General features: G+C 34.6%; 1 protein-coding gene, 1 long non-coding RNA gene and 1 pseudogene across 2 annotated transcripts; all 3 read right to left on the bottom strand.

Moving 5' to 3' along the window:
- Nucleotides 1-1,050: 1,050 nt before the first annotated feature.
- On the bottom strand, nt 1,051-2,920 carry LOC138858142 (uncharacterized). The gene has a single exon (XM_070112634.1). It carries the CDS (start codon nt 2,344-2,346, stop codon nt 1,066-1,068), a length of 1,281 nt encoding a protein of 426 aa, XP_069968735.1. The 5' UTR covers nt 2,347-2,920; the 3' UTR covers nt 1,051-1,065.
- Nucleotides 2,921-10,707: 7,787 nt separating this feature from the next.
- Nucleotides 10,708-15,630, bottom strand: LOC118683626 (uncharacterized). Its single transcript, XR_004979456.2, has 2 exons — nt 11,402-15,630; nt 10,708-11,051 (listed from the first exon to the last, which is right to left on the bottom strand). It is a non-coding gene; the product is annotated as an uncharacterized lncRNA (long non-coding RNA).
- Nucleotides 15,631-22,771: 7,141 nt separating this feature from the next.
- Nucleotides 22,772-24,652, bottom strand: LOC138858148 (uncharacterized; annotated as a pseudogene).

The raw sequence follows: 24,652 nt of genomic DNA on the forward strand, positions 1-24,652 counted from the left end.
CTATACTTGTGTATCGAATAATCTAATTTAGCCTTAACCTTTCCTTTATTTAAATGCTTGCCGGCTTTTTGAGATTGCATTTTTCGATAAGTATCGATTACATTAGAGCCAGCAAAATCGACCATTGTATAAATTTACAAGTAACTAGTCCTAATACTATGTTCGCACCGAATTGAAATCCTCTTGAAAACACAATTTGTGGATTGTGGAACCAAAGTCGTTCTGACCGACATTGTGTGTTTTCGATGACTTTTCATTGACAGTTCACACATCTATTTGTTTACATTTGTTATGTACCCTACAAGAAAAGTGACGGTCATCTGATCTCATCTCCTCCTCTCAATAGCTCTGCTTACGTCTTTCTCCAATCAGTGGATAGTTCTGAATGTAAAAATTCAAATGTAAATTAACAGTACTGAGATATGTTGTTATTGTTGTAACGGTCCCCGTTTGGGTGATTAATTCCAGATTCGTTGTCGTCGAGGTCATCTAACGGGAGGCCCAGGAAACGAGCTGTTTCGACGCGGTCGGACCATAGGGAGAAGGGTGTTAGATGAGTGGGGTTTGTTGGGCATGCAAAGTGGTGGTTAGTGTCATGCGGAGAACCATTGCGTGCAAGACATGTGTTTGGTATGTCGGGGTCTATTCTGGTTAAGTAGGAGTTTAACCTGCTACAGTATCCAGAATGAAGTTGCGCGAGGGTCACTCTGGTTTCGTGAGGCAACTCGAGCTCTACGTCTGCTATAGGTGGTTGGTGGTTTGACTCATAGTACGCCATTCACTGAGAGGGAGTCGATGAAGGTGTTAACGGCTCCACTGTGAATGTGGTCAGTGCCTGTCTGAAGTTCATAGCGTCCGAAGTTCGGTCGGCGTACTGTCTGATGTCGTCGACGTAATCAAGGAAAGACCTCTTGATGTTCCTAGGAGGCGGCTCCGCTACAAGCAGGCGACTACAGGGGTGGTTTCTACGAAAGCACCCTAGCAGAAACTGTTTGGAGAGGAGTTCGTTGTGTTCCTTAACCGAAAGCATACGGGCCTCACTATGTAGGTGTTCGATTGGAGACATCAAGAGGCATCCCGTGATAGTCCGGAGTGCAGCGTACAGACAGGTCTGAAGCTTCTTCTTCTGCGTGCCACTGCATCCAGGCGACCATATTGTTCAAAGTAGACATCTGTATATACGGCATAATTCAAATTTGATTGTTTGGGTTTGAAGTCGAGTAAAAATGAGTCTTCGGATGTATGCTTTTCAACATTTTCTTTCAACAAATATTTGCTCGATTTATTTTTACACTTATTAAAATTTCGTGAAGAAAGCGCTTGAGTTGCCCTAGCAGGTGGAATCTTGAATACTTCTGGCGATATAGGTATTAGTCGTTTATTTTTTCTAGAAATCTCCAAATGATTATTAAAGGTGCTCTTTAACTCCTTTTGTAAGCGTTCAGAGTTTTTAGTTAGAGCTACATTTTCAGCCAAATTTCCATTTCTCGGCTCGCTTGAAGTAGGGCATTTATAACCAAAATTAGTGTTCAGATTTATGTCATCCAAATCAGCTTCATAATACTGCTTCTGTAGATCAATCTGTGATTTTGTGCGATAACTGAAAGGTTGCGAATGTTCATCGCGGTATGCCCCTAATACATCATCATAAATAATTTTTAGAGCCACTTTCTGAGCGGTATATGTATGGAGGTTGATTCCATCATAAATATAATTCGTTTTCTCATTGGTAGCCTTTACTTGATTTGTTTTCAATTTGTTTTTTTGTTTTTCAGCATTTTCGGTTTTCGTCAATTTTTTGGTTGTAGTTGGACGAAGTGGCGGTGGAGACGATGGAGGTTTTAATTTTCCAAGTTGATGTGATTGTATTGTGTGTTTAGCGCGTGCAACCAAAGTGTTGGACAATAAATTTTGAGTCTGCAAATTAATATTATCAGTTAACGAATTCGATGTTTTACTATTATTGACATTGGGCGAATAATTTTGTCCTCTGCTCTTTGAAGACGACGGCAAAATATGTTTGACACTTGTTGTACTTAAACTAGCACAAGATGAGATAGACGAAGATGAATTTGATGATAACGATGAAGCAGACAGAGACATATTTTCCAAGTACTTCAAAGAAATTTCAGGTGTTATTAGAGTTTCGTTAATGATCTCATTTTGTTGAGTTGCTTTCAAAGTATACCAAAGCGTGCCATATGATGATTTTGTAGTGGTTATATCAGATGCAATACGCTGAGCTAATGGATTTAAATTATAAAAATAATCTTGTGCCATTTGCAGATTTAACGAGGTAAACTGGAAAGCGGCCATTTTTATAACACTTATTTTTATGTAGCTCATACAAACGGGAGTTTTCACGACTTTCCTGATAATTCCATTCTAAATAATAGAAAATTGTGTTACTACCATCAGTAAACAGCTTTGATTACATGGCAAGTGGGTTACGAGATTCGGTGTTCCAATGGAGTTAAATTCTGATCAAGAATGAAATCTCGAGTCAGCTTTCGGCAACATGTTGAAAAATGGTTTCTCAATATCTGGTTAGCAACATTCTGTCAGTTAAGTTCTGGTAAACTGTTCCGAAAAAAGGAGCCTTGGTTAGTTTGTAACCAGAAAATTAAATGACACCTGTCCGCTGTAAAATCTTAAGTAAAAATCAGCAGCATAAATGGCTTTCGGACGGGGACTTTTTGTCGTTCATTCTCATTATATGTTATTTGAGTATTCACAAGGTGTCATATTGTGTCATATCGCCATATTGTTTTTTTTTTTATGACTGTCATATCAACACTGTTGTTGTTTCCCATGCAAAATTGAAAAACGACAAATACAACATGGCGAGGTATGTTTTTTGAGTGTACTATTCCTTCAGCTGTATATGTTTACGTTTTTATTGTTGACGTTTAAGTGCCTAAAATTAATAAAATAATTAAATTTCATACATTTCTTTAATAATATGGAAGTAAACCATGATATTCCAGTAAATTAAGTTAAAGAAAAGTAAAAACCAAAACGCCGCCATTTCAACATAAAGAAATTTTATTTTTGTCACTTTCTCGGGGCATTTTTGTATTCTTAATTTTTCACTACTAGCTGGTGAAGTGTATTAATATTACACAATATGACATACAACAATTAAGGGGTGCTCACATGTGTCGTATTTTTTAAGATTCTTGAAATACGACATAAGACATAAGACAAAGCTTGTGAAATGCCTATATGCATATTTGCATTCATATATGCATATATCATACAAAAAAGAGGTAATAACCTTAATATTTCCGAAAATTATGTAAATATTCCTTTGAAACCGAGCTCTGTTGCAACCATGCAACGCATTTTAAAATGAAAAGAAAACGACGAATTGCATAGCAACGAGCTGTTACGAAATAGATCACATAGCGTTTCTTCGTTTTTCCTCCTCGTCCCCTCGCTTACGAAAACCGGTTTTGACAGCAAAAAGATTCTTCTTCTAAACATGTTATACAGTTATGCGTGTTCACAATGCAAGTTTGTTCACAATAATCAAACTATTTGTAGGTAAGCTAACCACAATTTGGCGAAAACGGTTCTGTCAGTCAAAGCTGGTGTATTGAGAAAGTGGGCCTTAATTTATTAGTTTATAATGAAAAAGTTTGAGTGAAATGAATAGAATAATGTTGCGTAAAAAAATTTGGATTATATTCAACTAAACGCATTTATCTATTGACAATTATTATGGTTATCGAATTCACTTCTCCCACAAAAATTTTTTGGCACCTTTTATATCCGAAGGGACATTTAAAAAACTCGTTTTTAATGGGTTACTAGAGGATCTCGTACACGAATTGCTGTGGCTAAGGTATACATTATTTTTAAACTATTTAATACAGTAAAATTGTATTTATGAATAAAAACGAAAACGTTATTGCCGGTGTAAGAATAACCCCGCGGATTACTTCCAAATTAGAAAATTATTGATACTACTTTTCATCGATTTGTTATTAAGCTCAAAGAAATATTAAATATATTATGTTGATTTTTTTTTATAAACTTTATATTCAAGTTGGTAACTTATGAGTAATTTTCAAAGTTGTTAGTTGATAACATTTGAGTAATGGAAGAAGGTAGATCATTCTTAATTTTTAACAATAATATTCATAGTTTTTCTTTATAAACATTTTCAAATTCAAATTGATTTAGCTCTTTTGTATTGCATTGTACATCTGGCAGTATCATTGGAAAACGTGGCAAGAAGACCAGTTCTCCATTAAATTTTCAAGTCAAAATGGTTGCTATAGTAATATTTTTGATTACCAAACGTGTACCGTTACATAATTAAGATGGATTCAAATTACGCTGAATAATACTAGGTGAACCAATTTTTAACCTAAGATTCTGTGATGAAATTCCGAGATTCTAGATAATATATTGTTCCAATTTCATCATCAACAGTAGTTATTTAAAATGCATCTGGTAACTTGCAACAACTATTGCAACTGGAAACTATTTTAATCAACTTCTACATTTTTGGCCGCTAGTGTAGTTAGTTGATCCAAAATAATAAATTTTTATTTTTCGGAACGTACTCTCAATTAATTAAGCTTTTTTTTCGTTATACACTGCGTACTTGTTAAATTGTATTGTTTCTTAGGGTGGATCAGTTTGTAATTGCTTGCACACATTTATCCATTGAAGTGTTTCACCATCCATGATAAGACAGCACCATTGAAAACTTCATTGTTGCCGTTTAAATCGTGCATTGTTCTGTGCAATGCTTAGAGAATATTTGTGAGCTATTATGCTCTCATCTCAAATTATAATTGAACTTTTTATCAACACTGCTCTATTCTGCTATTTTTTATATATGAAGTTGCGTTTGGTTATTTTTGAGTGCCTCTGCGTCATTCGTCGATAATTTAGCAAAGTAGCCGCAACGCCTTGTCGATCCATGCGATTTCTTATCGGTTCCACATGGCGCGTCCTAAAAAAAAACAGCCTTTTTCAGTAGCAACATCCACTATAACCCATATATTTATGTATATATACAAAAATTACTGTACTCTTGCAGTTGCAATTATTATTATTTTTTTTTTTAAGTTCTAAGCTATCTCCTCAACAATTTTCAGCCAAATCGGTTAAACCGTTCTAGTGTTATTAATAGTCTAACTAACACGACTCGTTTTTGTATACACTTCATTTTTCAAAATCAATATATTTTGTACTTATAAATTTAAACAAATACAACTTTCGCATTCAGAATCCCTTTTAACCATTCACTTAATTTCATTTATTCTAATCATTTCACTTAAAAAATTTCCCCGAAAAAAGTAACGGGGAAATCTTGTATTTATCAATCTTGATTCCTTTCAGCATTCCTTGTAGGCTAGGAGAAGCTGACTTGCTGAGGCCCACACGTACTTCTTTCTCGAAGAACGTTATCAAAATTATTGATAATTTGAAAAGGGAATTAAAAGTTCAAATCTAACGCGTTTCTTGAGTCATGGTGTAGATGAGATGAAATCATATTCTCTGTTCAGATGACTCCGCTGAAGCTCTTTAAAAGTTAAAGTTTTCCTCTGACCATTCGGACGATGTGTTGGGTGCATTCAATTCGACTGCGAATGTAAAGTGTTGGTGTGTTTATCGTCGAGGAGACAAGCTAGAGCGTTGTAAAGTTGGATCTCAACCTGTGTTCCTGTGTGTTAGGGTTCCCTGAGCCAATAGCTCATCGATTGTTCTTTGAATTTCCAACTTCGCCATAAACGAGAGTCTTCTCGAACTAGTGTACACGGGATTTAATTTTCATTGAGTAAACATTAACTTTCGGCCCTTCTCGTTTAATTGTGCATATATATTGTACAGTGGTAGCAGACTGGCAACTAGCTAGTGGGCTTCTATATAAATCAAGAAAGCGAAGTGCACGAACAAAACTTATTTTGAGCTCTTATGTTAAATAACTCATTTGGGTTAAAACTAATTGTCTTTGTTTGGCCCAATGCTATTTGCATTTTGTTTAAAAGGTCACGCCCAACCAGCACTGGTACAACCGCATCTGAGTCTGGCAAAATAGAAAAATTGTGGAGCAATTTGTGCTGACAAAATATAAATTTACATGTGAAAATACCATAAATTTTTAATTGTTTATTACCGATTCCACGATATTGTGTCAACTTTTGTTTACTGCTGAGTTTTACTGATTATGACACGTAAGACCGTTTTATGAAACTAATGGGACCGCCAGTATCAAATAAAGCAAAAAGAGGAATTATACAATATAAGTGCACTTTTTTTATTGAGGAAGGCAACACTCACCAAATTATTTGAAGAAAATCGTTCTGCCTGTTGACGGACTTCAGGATTTGCATCATCTCCTACAGCGGCTGCAATATTCGGTTGTTTCCTGGTGTAGCGAAACGAGGACAGTTTTGGCGTGTGTGGCCGATTTCAGAGCACATGAAGCATGAATTCGGTGGACGTCTGGGAGCCGTACAAGCATTCTGATGCCATGTTGAAAGCAACTAAAATAACGTACGCTGCTTATATCCACTTGTCCACTTAAAGCTGGTTTGGCCTTTGTCTGGATGATCGCTTGGACTGTGAAAGTTTTCCGCTCGGTACATAAGTAGATTTGTCATTCAAATAATCACTGATTATATCATCCAAATCAACGTCAAGTTCTTTAACTCGGCTAGCAATATATTGCATTTGGACAATGTATTATCACGGTGTTTCTGCTGGTTTAATACGACGCTAAAAATTTTAAAATGGGCGTGGCACCGCCAACCCTTAGGTGAAATCCTATATCTTAGAAACTATCGAACTAATGTCAACCAAATTTTGTTATGTGAGGTTACCCAGCCATTCCTATAACACACTTTGAAAATGGACGAAATCGTACATCGACTATAAAACTATGCAGCTAAAAGCAGGTACTATCCAAAAATGCCCCTAAAGCTATGCAGCTTAAAGCATCAACGATCCATGCTGTCATTTGAATAAAAAATTTACTCAAACGCATCCTTAAAGAAAGTGAAAAAACTACGTGTGATTAATAGTAAGTATGGTTTAAAATACTAAAAAATACGAACTTAAAGAACATTAAGCTAAAAGGAGAAAAATATAGGTTTAAAAAATCAAAAAACACGCTTTTAAACCACTTCAAACTAAAAAGCGAAAAAAAAAAATTCCTTATATAAACTGGCAGAAATATTGACCGATGGTGTGCGATTCGGTTCAGATGGTGTGCACACGATTAAACCGGTATCGATACAATTTCCAGCAAAATATAGCCATGGAACTGCCGAGAGACGAATGTTACCAGTAATCCTGAATTGGGCTTCAACCGTTCACAAGACGCAAGGTTGTACAGTTGATCATGCAATTGTTTATCTAGACTCGCGACTGTTTGCTGCTGGACAAGCTAATGTAGCACTTAGTCGTGTGAGATCTTTAGACGGTATTCGGATTGAAGAACTTGATTGCTCTAAGTTAACAGGAAAAACCCCGTGCAACAGTGTAGCTTTAGATGATATGACTAGTGAATAAAAACTTGCACCCGATATATTAAAAAGCACATCCCACGTTAACAGCAACCAAACAATTAAAGAATTAAAATATTATTTGTATTTAGTTGAACAATTTAGTTTATTATTCGAATTTTATTATGACGTTGTGCACAATAAAATTCCTTAATATACATGTTTATATATTGAAGAATTTATAATATAGGATCGGTAACGTATTGAAGTGTTACGCGCAGGAGCTGTCGTATCGAATTTTAGGTGTTGACGCGGCGCAGTGTAGACTTGAAAAATTGAGTTGCGCGCAGGATCGCTATTACTTCCAATGAGGTGGAAAAGCTGCGCTGATCATTCCTTTTGTTAGCTGGTGATGTACACGCGCGGTGTTCTGGTGTGTTGTACACTGTCTTATGTGGTGTCATCTGGTGTGGTGTATTGGTGAGAACGTGGTGGGCATTATTAGGGTGCGCCAGTTTTTCCGAGTAAAGTGGTGTGGTTATTTACTAAGGCTTAGCTCATTTAAACATCCTGGGCCCCCTAAGCGAATATTTTGCCTAGTGTTGCACATATTTGCAGTAAACGTTCCAGGTATCTCGGCGTACTGTTGGAGTAGCAGAGCGCGCGGTATGCATGATAATGCAGTAGTGGTAGATCCATATTTACCTGTACGTGTAGGATGGAATTTTGATTTTGAAATGGATATTATGTGTTTCGATTTGGAAGTTAGTGCGTTAAGCAAGCAACGTTGTTTGGCATTTATTAGATTGGTGGTTGTGACGACGTATTATTAGATGGTATAATTTTGTTTATTCATTTTATTGCCGGTTATCTACTATTACTTTATTATCGGCTTATAGGATGGCGACTCCACGCCTAGCTCAGATATGGCCAGAATGGGTGCTCCATTGAAACCTTTGAAGAGGGATATTGCGAGCGTAAGATTTGTGATTTATGGCTACTTTTTAAGTGGATTTGTATTAAAGTATTACAAGTATTTCCCATAAACCACCAATACGAGGAGGGCTTAGATATATGCGATTAGAGCGACCTTTGCCTGTTGTAAGGCTTGGTGCGTTATTGTATCGCATTGGGAGTATGGCGATCGCTTAACTTTATTTTTAAATTGTTTTATATGATTATATTATGAAAAAGTAAGCTACTAGAGGACAATTTGTTATGTGTCAATTTTTCGACTTTTTTGGGACAATTTTGATATATATTAAAGTGCGTATGCATTAATTTGGCAAGTAGGATTTTTGTATCATTATTGGCAAGAGCCATCCTGCGGGGTCGAAAAGTCACATATTTGTGTTTTTAAAACTGATCTTGTCAGAAGGGACTCTGGCTTTGTTTTTTCTGCCAATTCGTGCAGTGTGGAACATTGTGAATTTAGTGGTAGTCGTATGACGTACCGGCCATTATTTGATCGAGTAGTTGTGGCTTTGTAGAAGTCTTCACAATACTGATCTTCTGGGGTTGTAATTGATATGAGGTGGCATTTTTCTAACTCCCGAAATTTCCTTGATTGTGAATTAAGGTATTCTTTGAATTTTCGTCAACTTGAGTTCTTGATGTGGAAACTGGTTCAGGAACTAGTCACTTAGAATCCAACCAAATATAGTGTTTTGTGCCAATAGTGTATTTGAAATTTTCTCAATACCATCGAGTATTATCTGTGCTATGAGATCGCTGCCTATTAGAATATCTATTTGAGCGGGGGCGTTGCAGTCGGGATCTGCTAGCTTTAGGTGTGAAACCTTTTGCCAATGCTTGCTATTTATGTGATAGCTTGGAAGCATGTTAGTAAGTTGCGGAAGAACTATAGCCTCTGCTACAATTCGCTTATCCGCTTGGGGGGAAATTAGGGTAATGGGGCAGATGTTATTTGAGTTTTGGACTACTCTTCCACCCATTCCCGTAATTTTAAAATTGGATTGTTTTGATGGTATACTCTACTTTGATTTTCGCTGTGTAGCGTTTGGGTTGTTATTGCCTTTGAGCAGCATGGTGCTTCTTGGCAATTTTCGGGATTTCGCACTTCGGGATTCGCTGTTGCAACTAAACCAGTGGCTCTTTTCATATTTGCACTATTTGGGGGTGATCTGGAAAAATTGTTATAATGAAGCATAGAATGATGTCGTTTATGACAATAAACGCAATTAAATTTGCTTTCGCACTCTTTAAGTGTATGCGCATGTGATAGGCAATTTGTACAAAGTCTTTTTGTTTTTATAAAATTGTTTCTGTCGATAATATTCAATTTTTTGAATCTCTCGCAAGATTTGAGCTTATGCCCCCTTGTACATAGTTCGCAGGACGTTTGTTTGTACTGTTCAGATGTGAACGTTTGATTTCTGAAGAAGCTTTTATTTAAATTGTTGTTGCTACTGGCTTGGGGACTGTGGAAGCTTCTATTTGGGTCGTGTTGAACGGTTTTCGTTCTGACCATTTTTTTTATCTACCCTTTCTGCGATTTCGTATTGGGTTATTAAAAAGTCTTTCATCTGTTGCCACGTTGGGCATATTTTTCGAGATGAGAGCGATTGCTCCCACAAAAGTAACGATTTTTCTGGTAATGCGACGGTGCATATGTTTACCAGTATAGGGTCCCAGCTGTTTGTGGGAATATTTTGTGTCGATAAAACCGACAAACAATTAGAAACAGTGGATTGTAGTCTAATAAATTCTTCACTTGTTTCTTTTTGAATTTTAGGCAAGTTTATAAGTGTCGTTACTTGTTTATCGACCAATATTCTTTTATTTTCATATCTTGCTTTTAGAGCTTCCCAAGCCAAATTGAAATTGTCGTCATTTAGTGCGAACTGTTTAACTATGACGCCTGCTTGACCTTTTGTTTTGTATCGGAGGTGATACAATTTTTGTGCTTTTGATAATTTTGGATGGTTGATATATACGGCAGTGAACATGTCCCGGAAGGACGGCCATTCTTCATAACCTCCATAAAATATTTCTGTGTCACATGCGGGCACCTCGAGATGGATGCCTGAACTTGCCTCTTGACTTTGAATTTGCGGCAAAAGCCACAAAACACAATAGAATCTACGCAAAATGAAGGAACAAATTCATGAGAAATAACGGTATTTCCAATTCAAGCTAACTGAACGCAGACTTTCTGGTGCCTATATTTACTTGTTATTACACTAAAATCCCGTTATCTCAAAAATGAAAAAAGGAATATAAAATTTTTGTTTTTGCATTTTGAACTTAAGAATATAAAGAAGAAATACATGTACAAAATTTGAACTGAAATACCTATTTACATTGTTTTTACTTCACTTAAAAAACAGTGTCGGGTGAATGCAGACTTTATTGGCTATGTGTATATTTAAAAATATATTTAACGCACTTTACACATATTTTTCAAGTCACTTAGTTGTTGTTCTTGTTGTAGCGGCAAAGTTCTTCAGAATTCAGATGAATTAGCTGTAATTACCAGTTCAGTGCGTTACAACCTTTTCTTGTGAAAAAATTACCCTGGTCGGTCCAACACCGGGGTGTTTATAGCTCTTTTGCACCAAACTCCTTTCAGCAGCGGAAAAAATAAAATACTTAATTTTAATGTATCACAATTTTTTATTTTTAATGCATGTGTATTAAAAAAATTAAAAAAAAAAAAAGCTTTTTTCTTGGTTTGTTTTTTTTTTTGAAAAAAAATTATTGAAAAAATTCACTGCCCGCTCACGGATTTGTAATATTCGCGTCTAAATAAGACGATTTAAAAAAATTTCAGTTTTGAGGCTTCCTTAGTTGGGGGACCTAAACTATAAATTTACCAAAGTAATATTTAAAATAGTGCTTCATAAAGGAGCGAATCAAATGTTTGAATATGTTCATATGCATATATGGAAAATATTTTTGACATATTTTCGTACTCTTCAAATTGTATAGTCAGTTCACCAGAAATCCATTATTTTTCCAATAGATGGCTTTTGTAATGAGAATCTCGCGTTTTAAAAGTTGGATCCGGTTACGGTATACAGCGTTAGAAAGATTTTGAGTCCTCCTATTGGCTGGGATTTAGAAAACATTCCCTGAATTCGGGGTTAAAATGGGTATGTACGGTTAGAAGAAGGGGAAAACTTCAGTTTAGCATCCCACGATTTCAGGTTCAATAGGGGTATGGTTGGATAGAGGAATGGCCGCCGAAAACTTTTAGTTTTCGAGATATTTGCATTTTAAGTTGAAAATTTCACAAATTTTATTTTACAATTTCTCGATTTATGGTTAACTTTTCTTTTATATTATGCCCTTATTATACACTAACACTTCACTACAATGTTTCTACATATTTATTTTATATTAAATATTTAAATATTTGCTTTAAAAAAGCATTTTATTTTTACACAATTTTCGTTATATGAACAATAACAAATGGGTTCCATGTTGACATCTAACAAGTGTTGCCATATCTATTATATATAAATATTTATATTTTGAAAACGAATTAATATGAACAATAAAAGAGGATTATACCCCAAATACATGAACTATAATTTTGTTCATTCCCTTCTATTGATAAATTATGGTATTGGATTGGCGGTAAAAATTATATATATTCGTGATCTGGAGAATCTCCTCTATCCAACCATACTCCTCTTAACCCTGGAATCGTGGGATGCTTAACTAAAGCCGACCCAGAAGAAGTTCTCCAGACTTAGAATATATATAAATACATAGTTCCGTTGACTTACGTTTTTGAGCTATTTGCATTTAAAGGTCAAAAATTCAACAATTTAAAGACCCCGTTTCTTCGTTTTATATTGGATTTTCTACTTAAATTTTAACTTTTAATCCACTAACACTTCACTAAATCGTTTTTACACATTTATTTTATATTAAATATTGCATAAATAAAATTTACCTCTCCTATTTCCTACGGATACAGGTTTTCCAGATTGAGAATATAGGGCAAAATTACGGTTTCTCCGGAGCAGAGATCTGATGGTATGGACGAATAAGATCAAGAATATATACACATATCTCACCTGATTTTTTTTTTTAGAGATTTGTGTTTGAAGCCCAAAAATTGTAAAACTAATAAATGCTATTTCAGAACGTGTCACACACGCACATTTTTGTTTGGTGGATATATACAATATAAAACAACATAAGCGTAAAATTCATCGTAAATCGAAAAATTGCATACTATAAATTGGTAATTTAAATACAAATGATTCACAAACCATAAGTCACCGACAGCTATGTGTATAAATATCCCTAAGTTGGAGAACCTCCTCTATCTTTACCTATTAACTTAGCAAGCTTAAACTCATTCGGGGGTTGCTATTCTAAATCCCAGCCAATATGCTGTGTAGACTTTTTGGTTTATAGTCAGAAATCTTACGGCCTACCATTATTTACTTCTTATTTGGATTTGAAATTAATGTGTTAGAACATCCACAATAAAAACATCTAAATAAAATTTTGGGAAAACTTTAGTTTAGCATCCCACGATTTCAGGGTTAAGAGGGGTATGGTTGGATAGAGGAGATTCTCCAGATCTCGAATATATATAATTATTGCCGCCGGAAACTTATAGTTTTCGAGATATTTGCATTTTAAGTTGAAATATTCACAAATTTCATTTTACAATTTCTCGATTTATGGTTATCTTTTCTTTTATATTATGCACTTATTACACAGTAACACTTCACTACAATGTTTCTACATATTTATTTTATATTAAATATTTAAGTATTTGCTTTAAATAAGCATTTAATTTTTACACAATTTTCGTAATATGAACAATAACAAATGGATTCTATGTTGTCAGATAATAAGCGGCAATAATTATATATATTCGAGATCTGGAGAATCTCCTCTATCCAATCATACCCCTCTTAACCCTGAAATCGTGGGATGCTTAACTAAAGCCGACCCAGAAGAAGTTCTTCAGACTTAGAATATATATAAATACATAGTTGCCGTTGACTTACGTTTTTGAGCTATTTGCATTTAAAGGTCAAAAATTCAACAATTTAAAGACCCCGTTTCTTCGTTTTATATTGGATTTTCTACTTAAATTTTAACTTTTAATCCACTAACACTTTACTAAATCGTTTTTACACATTTATTTTATATTAAATATTGCATAAATAAAATTTACCTCTCCTATTTCCTACGGATACAGGTTTTCCAGATTGAGAATATAGGGCAAAATTTCGGTTTCTCCGGAGCAGAGATCTGATGGTATGGACGAATAAGATCAAGAATATATACACATATCCCACCCTGATTTTTTTTTAGAGATTTGTGTTTGAAGCCCAAAAATTGTAAAACTAATAAAGGGTCGGCTTTAGAATAACGTCCCACGCTTTCGGGTATAAAATGGGTATGGGCGGATAGAGGAGATCCTCCAGATCAAGAATATATATAGATATAGCCGCGGGAAACTTATAGTTTTCGAGATATTTACGTTTAAAGTTGAAAATTTCAACTATTTAAAGTACATATTTTTGCGATTTAAAATGAAGTATACACTTTTTTTTTACTTTTATATCCACTAACACTTGACTAATTCGTTTTTAGAATTTTTTTTTATATTAGATGCTGCAAAAATAGCTTTATTTCAATAATTAAATCATTCTTCAATTTTATTAATTTTGACAATAACAAAATGGTTGTGAATGTCAAAACATCAGTGTTGCCATACTAATATATTTTGTAAACGAAGGAAAATAAAATAAACAGAGACATTGTATCCTAGATACAGGAAACGCAAAAAGAATTTCTGCGCGTAAAAACTTTGGTACACCCCGGTGTTGGATCGACCAGGGTTATTTTTTTAAAGCGCGGCCGAAGGCCGCCAACGCTAAAAGAAGTTCTGAGCGAAAAATATTTTGATACACCCCGGTGTTGGACCGACCAGGGTTATTATTTTGAAGCGCGGCCGAAGGCCGCCAACGCAAAAAGGAGTTCTGCGCAAAAAAACCTTGATACACCCCGGTGTTGGACCGACCAGGGTTATTTTTTAAAGCGCTGCCGAAGGCCGCCAACGCAAAAAGAAGTTCTACAAGAAAAAAGTAATATTGTCATAGAGGGTATAACATAATACTTAACATCAATGCTTTGTAATAGTTTATTTCTCTAGGTTTTGGATTCCTGTATTTGGGGTATTATCTGTTTTAATTTCTTTCAGTTCAATTACAAAAGATATCGATAAGGTAACACTGGTTATTTGAAATTTTGCAACCCTTTTGTTATTGTCAGAATTAATAGAATTTAACAATAATTTAATTATTGAATTAAACTATTTTTGCACTATATAATGTAAAATAAATGTGTACAAACGAATTAGTGAAGTGTTAGTGGATATAAAAGTGGAAAATATAAGTGTGTAATTCATTTTAAATCGCAAAAATACGTACTTTAAATAGTTGAAATTTTCAACTTTAAACGTAAATATCTCGAAAACTATAAGTTTCCCGCGGCTATATCTATATATATTCTTGATCTGGAGGATCTCCTCTATCCGCCCATATCCATTTTATCCCCGAAAGCGTGGGACGTTATAATAAAGTTTTCCCCTAATAAATGCTATTTCAGAATGTGTCACACACGCACATTTTTGTTTGGTGTATAAATATCCCTAAGTTGGAGAACCTCCTCTATCTTTACCTATTAACTTAGCAAGCTTAAACTCATTCGGGGGTTGCTATTCTAAATCCCAGCCAATATGCTGTGTAGACTTTTTGGTTTATAGTCAGAAATCTTACGGCCTACCATTATTTACTTCTTATTTGGATTTGAAATTAATGTGTTAGAACATCCACAATAGAAACATCTAAATAAAATTTTGGGAAAACTTTAGTTTAGCATCCCACGATTTCAGGGTTAAGAGGGGTATGGTTGGATAGAGGAGATTCTCCAGATCTCGAATATATATAATTATTGCCGCCGGAAACTTATAGTTTTCGAGATATTTGCATTTTAAGTTGAAATATTCACAAATTTCATTTTACAATTTCTCGATTTATGGTTATCTTTTCTTTTATATTATGCACTTATTACACAGTAACACTTCACTACAATGTTTCTACATATTTATTTTATATTAAATATTTAAGTATTTGCTTTAAATAAGCATTTAATTTTTACACAATTTTCGTAACATGAACAATAACAAATGGATTCCATGTTGTCAGATAATAAGTGTTGACATATCCAAACGGATGAAAGCAATGAAAATAAAAAAAAAAAACCCAATCACCCTCTACAAAATATTATGAACTTAATTTTCCATTTTAATAAAAGAAAAAGGTTTTATGGCTTAAACGTATGTTTTATTGCATCTGATAATTTCACAAATGGATTTTACGCCATATGTATTCATATATCAAATTTTCAAAATCTTCACTGTTATTATAATTATCCTTAATGAAAATTGAAGTTTATAGAGAGTGATATATTCTCTTTAACATTGCTTTTTTTTGTAAAGATTTTTTATTTGCACTGGCGGCCTTCGGCCGCGCTTCAAAAAAATAACCTTGGTCGGTCCAACACCGGGGTGTTCATAATTCAATCGCGTCAAACTTCTTTCTGCACTGGCGGCCTTCGGCCGCGTTTCAAAAAAATAACCCTGGTCGGTCCAACAGCGGGGTGTTGATAACTCAATCGCGTCAAACTCCTTTCTGCACTGGCGGCCTTCGGCCGCGCTTCAAAAAAATAACCCTGGTCGGTCCAACACCGGGGTGATCATAATTCAATCGCGTCAAACTTCTTTCTGCACTGGCGGCCTTCGGCCGCGCTTTAAAAAAATAACCCTGGCCAATCCAATACCATAATTTATCAATAGAAGGGAATGATCAAAATAATAGTTCATATATTTGGGGTATAATCCTCTTTTATTGTTCATTTTAATTCGCTTTCAAAATATATATTTATATATATATATATATACAATAGATATGGCAACACTTATTATCTAACAACATGGAACCCATTTGTTATTGTTCATATTACGAAAATTGTGTAAAAATTAAATGCTTATTTAAAGCAAATACTTAAATATTTAATATAAAATAAATATGTAGAAACACTGAAGTGAAAAGTTAGTGTATAATAAGTGCATAATATAAAAGAAAATATAACCATAAATCGAGAAATTGTAAAATGAAATTTGTGAAATTTTCAACTTAAAATGCAAATATCTCGAAAACTATAAGTTTCCGGCGGCAATAAAAGTACGTATTTTTGCGATTTAAAATGAAGTATACACTTTTTTTTTACTTTTATATCCACTAACACTTGACTAATTCGTTTTTAGAATTTTTTTTTATATTAGATGCTGCAAAAATAGCTTTATTTCAATAATTAAATCATTCTTCAATTTTATTAATTTTGACAATAACAAAATGGTTGTGAATGTCAAAACATCAGTGTTGCCATACTAATATATTTTGTAAACGAAGAAAAATAAAATAAACAGAGACATTGTATCCTAGATACAGGAAACGCAAAAAGAATTTCTGCGCGTAAAAACTTTGGTACACCCCGGTGTTGGATCGACCAGGGTTATTTTTTTAAAGCGCGGCCGAAGGCCGCCAACGCTAAAAGAAGTTCTGAGCGAAAAATATTTTGATACACCCCGGTGTTGGACCGACCAGGGTTATTATTTTGAAGCGCGGCCGAAGGCCGCCAACGCAAAAAGGAGTTCTGCGCAAAAAAACCTTGATACACCCCGGTGTTGGACCGACCAAGGTTATTTTTTAAAGCGCTGCCGAAGGCCGCCAACGCAAAAAGAAGTTCTACAAGAAAAAAGTAATATTGTCATAGAGGGTATAACATAATACTTAACATCAATGCTTTGTAATAGTTTATTTCTCTAGGTTTTGGATTCCTGTATTTGGGGTATTATCTGTTTTAATTTCTTTCAGTTCAATTACAAAAGATATCGATAAGGTAACACTGGTTATTTGAAATTTTGCAACCCTTTTGTTATTGTCAGAATTAATAGAATTTAACAATAATTTAATTATTGAATTAAACTATTTTTGCACTATATAATGTAAAATAAATGTGTACAAACGAATTAGTGAACTGTTAGTGGATATAAAAGTGGAAAATATAAGTGTGTAATTCATTTTAAATCGCAAAAATACGTACTTTAAATAGTTGAAATTTTCAACTTTAAACGTAAATATCTCGAAAACTATAAGTTTCCCGCGGCTATATCTATATATATTCTTGATCTGGAGGATCTCCTCTATCCGCCCATATCCATTTTATCCCCGAAAGCGTGGGACGTTATAATAAAGTTTTCCCCTAATAAATGCTATTTCAGAATGTGTCACACACGCACATTTTTGTTTGGTGTATAAATATCCCTAAGTTGGAGAACCTCCTCTATCTTTACCTATTAACTTAGCAAGCTTAAACTCATTCGGGGGTTGCTATTCTAAATCCCAGCCAATATGCTGTGTAGACTTTTTGGTTTATAGTCAGAAATCTTACGGCCTACCATTATTTACTTCTTATTTGGATTTGAAATTAATGTGTTAGAACATCCACAATAAAAACATCTAAATAAAATTTTGGGAAAACTTTAGTTTAGCATCCCACGATTTCAGGGTTAAGAGGGGTATGGTTGGATAGAGGAGATTCTCCAGATCTCGAATATATATAATTATTGCCGCCGGAAACTTATAGTTTTCGAGATATTTGCATTTTAAGTTGAAATATTCACAAATTTCATTTTACAATTTCTCGATTTATGGTTATCTTTTCTTTTATATTATGCACTTATTACACAGTAACACTTCACTACAATGTTTCTACATATTTTTTTTATATTAAATATTTAAGTATTTGCTTTAAATAAGCATTTAATTTTTACACAATTTTCGTAATATGAACAATAACAAATGGATTCCATGTTGTCAGATAAAAAGTGTTGACATATCCAAACGGATGAAAGCAATGAAAATAAATTTAAAAAAACCCAATCACCCTCTACAAAATATTATGAACTTAATTTTCCATTTTAATAAAAGAAAAAGGTTTTATGGCTTAAACGTATGTTTTATTGCATCTGATAATTTCACAAATGGATTTTACGCCATATGTATTCATATATCAAATTTTCAAAATCTTCACTGTTATTATAATTATCCTTAATAAAAATTGAAGTTTATAGAGAGTGATATATTCTCTTTAACATTGCTTTTTTTTGTAAAGATTTTTTATTTGCACTGGCGGCCTTCGGCCGCGCTTCAAAAAAATAACCTTGGTCGGTCCAACACCGGGGTGTTCATAATTCAATCGCGTCAAACTTCTTTCTGCACTGGCGGCCTTCGGCCGCGCTTCAAAAAAATAACCCTGGTCGGTCCAACAGCGGGGTGTTGATAACTCAATCGCGTCAAACTCCTTTCTGCACTGGCGGCCTTCGGCCGCGCTTCAAAAAAATAACCCTGGTCGGTCCAACACCGGGGTGATCATAATTCAATCGCGTCAAACTTCTTTCTGCACTGGCGGCCTTCGGCCGCGCTTTAAAAAAATAACCCTGGCCAATCCAATACCATAATTTATCAATAGAAGGGAATGATCAAAATAATAGTTCATATATTTGGGGTATAATCCTCTTTTATTGTTCATTTTAATTCGTTTTCAAAATATATATTTATATATATATATATATACAATAGATATGGCAAAACTTATTATCTGACAACATGGAACCCATTTGTTATTGTTCATATTACGAAAATTGTGTAAAAATTAAATGCTTATTTAAAGCAAATACTTAAATATTTAATATAAAATAAATATGTAGAAACACTGAAGTGAAAAGTTAGTGTATAATAAGTGCATAATATAAAAGAAAATATAACCATAAATCGAGAAATTGTAAAATGAAATTTGTGAAATTTTCAACTTAAAATGCAAATATCTCGAAAACTATAAGTTTCCGGCGGCAATAATTATATATATTCGAGATCTGGAGAATCTCCTCTATCCAATCATACCCCTCTTAACCCTGAAATCGTGGGATGCTTAACTAAAGCCGACCCAGAAGAAGTTCTCCAGACTTAGAATATATATAAATACATAGTTGCCGTTGACTTACGTTTTTGAGCTATTTGCATTTAAAGGTCAAAAATTCAACAATTTAAAGACCCCGTATCTTCGTTTTATATTGGATTTTCTACTTAAATTTTAACTTTTAATCCACTAACACTTCACTAAATCGTTTTTACACATTTATTTTATATTATATATTGCATAAATAAAATTTACCTCTCCTATTTCCTACGGATACAGGTTTTCCAGATTGAGAATATAGGGCAAAATTTCGGTTTCTCCGGAGCAGAGATCTGATGGTATGGACGAATAAGATCAAGAATATATACACATATCCCACCCTGATTTTTTTTTAGAGATTTGTGTTTGAAGCCCAAAAATTGTAAAACTAATAAAGGGTCGGCTTTAGAATAACGTCCCACGCTTTCGGGTATAAAATGGGTATGGGCGGATAGAGGAGATCCTCCAGATCAAGAATATATATAGATATAGCCGCGGGAAACTTATAGTTTTCGAGATATTTACGTTTAAAGTTGAAAATTTCAACTATTTAAAGTACGTATTTTTGCGATTTAAAATGAATTATACACTTTTTTTTTTACTTTTATATCCACTAACACTTGACTAATTCGTTTTTAGAAATTTTTTTTATATTAGATGCTGCAAAAATAGCTTTATTTCAATAATTAAATCATTCTTCAATTTTATTAATTTTGACAATAACAAAATGGTTGTGAATGTCAAAACATCAGTGTTGCCATACTAATATATTTTGTAAACGAAGAAAAATAAAATAAACAGAGACATTGTATCCTAGATACAGGAAACGCAAAAAGAATTTCTGCGCGTAAAAACTTTGGTACACCCCGGTGTTGGATCGACCAGGGTTATTTTTTTAAAGCGCGGCCGAAGGCCGCCAACGCTAAAAGAAGTTCTGAGCGAAAGATATTTTGATACACCCCGGTGTTGGACCGACCAGGGTTATTTATTTTGAAGCGCGGCCGAAGGCCGCCAACGCAAAAAGGAGTTCTGCGCAAAAAAACCTTGATACACCCCGGTGTTGGACCGACCAGGGTTATTTTTTTAAAGCGCTGCCGAAGGCCGCCAACGCAAAAAGAAGTTCTGCGCGAAAAATATTTTGATACACCCCGGTGTTGGACCGACCAGGGTTATTTTTTTTGAAGCGCGGCCGAAGGCCGCCAACGCAAAAAGAAGTTCTACAAGAAAAAAGTAATATTGTCATAGAGGGTATAACATAATACTTAACATCAATGCTTTGTAATAGTTTATTTCTCTAGGTTTTGGATTCCTGTATTTGGGGTATTATCTGTTTTAATTTCTTTCAGTTCAATTACAAAAGATGTCGATAAGGTAACACTGGTTATTTGAAATTTTGCAACCCTTTTGTTATTGTCAGAATTAATAGAATTTAACAATAATTTAATTATTGAATTAAACTATTTTTGCACTATATAATGTAAAATAAATGTGTACAAACGAATTAGTGAACTGTTAGTGGATATAAAAGTGGAAAATATAAGTGTGTAATTCATTTTAAATCGCAAAAATACGTACTTTAAATAGTTGAAATTTTCAACTTTAAACGTAAATATCTCGAAAACTATAAGTTTCCCGCGGCTATATCTATATATATTCTTGATCTGGAGGATCTCCTCTATCCGCCCATATCCATTTTATCCCCGAAAGCGTGGGACGTTATAATAAAGTTTTCCCATAATAAATGCTATTTCAGAATGTGTCACACACGCACATTTTTGTTTGGTGGATATATACAATATAAAACAACATAAGCGTAAAATTCATCGTAAATCGAAAAATTGCATACTATAAATTGGTAATTTAAATACAAATGATTCACAAACCATAAGTCACCGACAGCTACATATGTGTATAAATATCCCTAAGTTGGAGAACCTCCTCTATCTTTACCTATTAACTTAGCAAGCTTAAACTCATTCGGGGGTTGCTATTCTAAATCCCAGCCAATATGCTGTGTAGACTTTTTGGTTTATAGTCAGAAATCTTACGGCCTACCATTATTTACTTCTTATTTAGATTTGAAATTAATGTGTTAGAACATCCACAATAAAAACATCCACAATAAAAACATCTAAATAAAATTTTAATGAAAACGTTACTTCTTTCTATATGAAAGGTTCTTTTGTATTTTGCTTTTACTGTTCTATAGTTGTGTATCGAATAATCTAATTTAGCCTTAACCTTTCCTTTATTTAAATGCTTGCCGGCTTTTTGAGATTGCATTTTTCGATAAGTATCGAATACATTAGAGCCAGCAAAATCGACCATTGTATAAATTTACAAGTAACCAGTCCTAATACTATGTTCGCACCGAATTGAAATTCTCTTGAAAACACAATTTGTGGATTGTGGAACCAAAGTCGTTCTGACCGACATTGTGTGTTTTCGATGAGTTTTCATTGACAGTTCACACATCTATTTGTTTACATTTGTTATGTACCCTACAAGAAAAGTGACGGTCATCTGATCTCATCTCCTCCTCTCAATAGCTCTGCTTACGTCTTTCTCCAATCAGTGGATAGTTCTGAATTTAAAAATTCAAATGTAAATTAACAGTACTGAGATATGTTGTTATTGTTGTAACGGTCCCCGTTTGGGTGATTAATTCAGATTCGTTGTCGTCGAGGTCATCTAACGGGAGGCCCAGGAAACGAGCTGTTTCGACGCGGTCGGACCATAGGGAGAAGGGTGTTAGATGAGTGGGGTTTGTTGGGCATGCAAAGAGGTGGTTAGTGTCATGCGGAGAATCATTGCGCGCAGGACATGTGTTTGGTATGTCGGGGTCTATTCTGGATAAGTAGGAGTTTAACCTGCTACAGTATCCAGAACGAAGTTGCGCGAGGGTCACTCTGGTTTTGTGAGGCAACTCGAGCTCTACGTCTGCTATAGGTGGTTTGTGGTTTGACTCATAGTACGCCATTCACTGAGAGGGAGTCGATGAAGGTGTTAACGGCTCCACTGTGAATGGTGGTCAGTACCTGTCTGAAGTTCATAGCGTCCGAAGTCCGGTCGGCGTACTGTCTGATGTCGTCGACGTAATCAAGGAAAGACCTCTTGATGTTCCTAGGAGGCGGCTCCGCTACAAGCAGGCGACTACGGGGGTGGTTTCTACGAAAGCACCCTAGCAGAAACTGTTTGGAGAGGAGTTCGTTGTGTTCCTTAACCGAAAGCATACGGGCCTCACTATGTAGGTGTTCGATTGGAGACATCAAGAGGCATCCCGTGATAGTCCGGAGTGCAGCGTACTGACAGGTCTGAAGCTTCTTCTTCTGCGTGCCACTGCATCCAGGCGACCATATTGTTCAAAGTAGACATCTGTATATACGGCATAATTCAAATTTGATTGTTTGGGTTTGAAGTCGAGTAAAAATGAGTCTTCGGATGTATGCTTTTCAACATTTTCTTTCAACAAATATTTGCTCGATTTATTTTTACACTTATTAAAATTTCGTGAAGAAAGCGCTTGAGTTGCCCTAGCAGGTGGAATCTTGAATACTTCTGGCGATATAGGTATTAGTCGTTTATTTTTTCTAGAAATCTCCAAATGATTATTAAAGGTGCTCTTTAACTCCTTTTGTAAGCGTTCAGAGTTTTTAGTTAGAGCTACATTTTCAGCCAAATTTCCATTTCTCGGCTCGTTTGAAGTAGGGCATTTATAACCAAAATTAGTGTTCAGATTTATGTCATCCAAATCAGCTTCATAATACTGCTTCTGTAGATCAATCTGTGATTTTGTGCGATAACTGAAAGGTTGCGAATGTTCATCGCGGTATGCCCCTAATACATCATCATAAATAATTTTAGAGCCACTTTCTGAGCGGTATATGTATGGAGGTTGATTCCATCATAAATATAATTCGTTTTCTCATTGGTAGCCTTTACTTGATTTGTTTTCAATTTGTTTTTTTGTTTTTCAGCATTTTCGGTTTTCGTCAATTTTTTGGTTGTAGTTGGAGGAAGTGGCGGTGGAGACGATGGAGGTTTTAATTTTCCAAGTTGATGTGATTGTATTGTGTGTTTAGCGCGTGCAACCAAAGTGTTGGACAATAAATTTTGAGTCTGCAAATTAATATTATCAGTTAACGAATTCGATGTTTTACTATTATTGACATTGGGCGAATAATTTTGTCCTCTGCTCTTTGAAGACGACGGCAAAATATGTTTGACACTTGTTGTACTTAAACTAGCACAAGATGAGATAGACGAAGATGAATTCGATGATAACGATGAAGCAGACAGAGACATATTTTCCAAGTACTTCAAAGAAATTTCAGGTGTTATTAGAGTTTCGTTAATGATCTCATTTTGTTGAGTTGCTTTCAAAGTATACCAAAGCGTGCCATATGATGATTTTGTAGTGGTTATATCAGATGCAATACGCTGAGCTAATGGATTTAAATTATAAAAATAATCTTGTGCCATTTGCAGATTTAACGAGGTAAACTGGAAAGCGGCCATTTTTATAACACTTATTTTTATGTAGCTCATACAAACGGGAGTTTTCATGACTTTCCTGATAATTCCATTCTAAATAATAGAAAATTGTGTTACTACCATCAGTAAACAGCTTTGATTACATGGCAAGTGGGTTACGAGATTCGGTGTTCCAATGGAGTTAAATTCTGATCAAGAATGAAATCTCGAGTCAGCTTTCGGCAACATGTTGAAAAATGGTTTCTCAATATCTGGTTAGCAACATTCTGTCAGTTAAGTTCTGGTAAACTGTTCCGAAAAAAGGAGCCTTGGTTAGTTTCTAACCAGAAAATTAAATGACACCTGTCCGCTGTAAAATCTTAAGTAAAAATCAGCAGCATAAATGGCTTTCGGACGGGGACTTTTTGTCGTTCATTCTCATTATATGTTATTTGAGTATTCACAAGGTGTCATATTATGTCATATCGCCATATTGTTTTATTTTTTTATGACTGTCATATCAACACTGTTGTTGTTTCCCATGCAAAATTGAAATACGACAAATACAACATGGCGAGGTATGTTTTTTGAGTGTACTATTCCTTCAGCTGTATATGTTTACGTTTTTATTG

This window comes from Bactrocera oleae, chromosome X (assembly GCF_042242935.1).
Source record: "Bactrocera oleae isolate idBacOlea1 chromosome X, idBacOlea1, whole genome shotgun sequence".
Taxonomy (NCBI): domain Eukaryota; kingdom Metazoa; phylum Arthropoda; class Insecta; order Diptera; family Tephritidae; genus Bactrocera; species Bactrocera oleae.

Coding starts and splice junctions, on each gene's coding strand:
- LOC138858142 (XM_070112634.1), bottom strand. CDS start 2,346: ATGAGCTACATAAAAATAAGTGTTATAAAAATGGCCGCTTTCCAGTTT.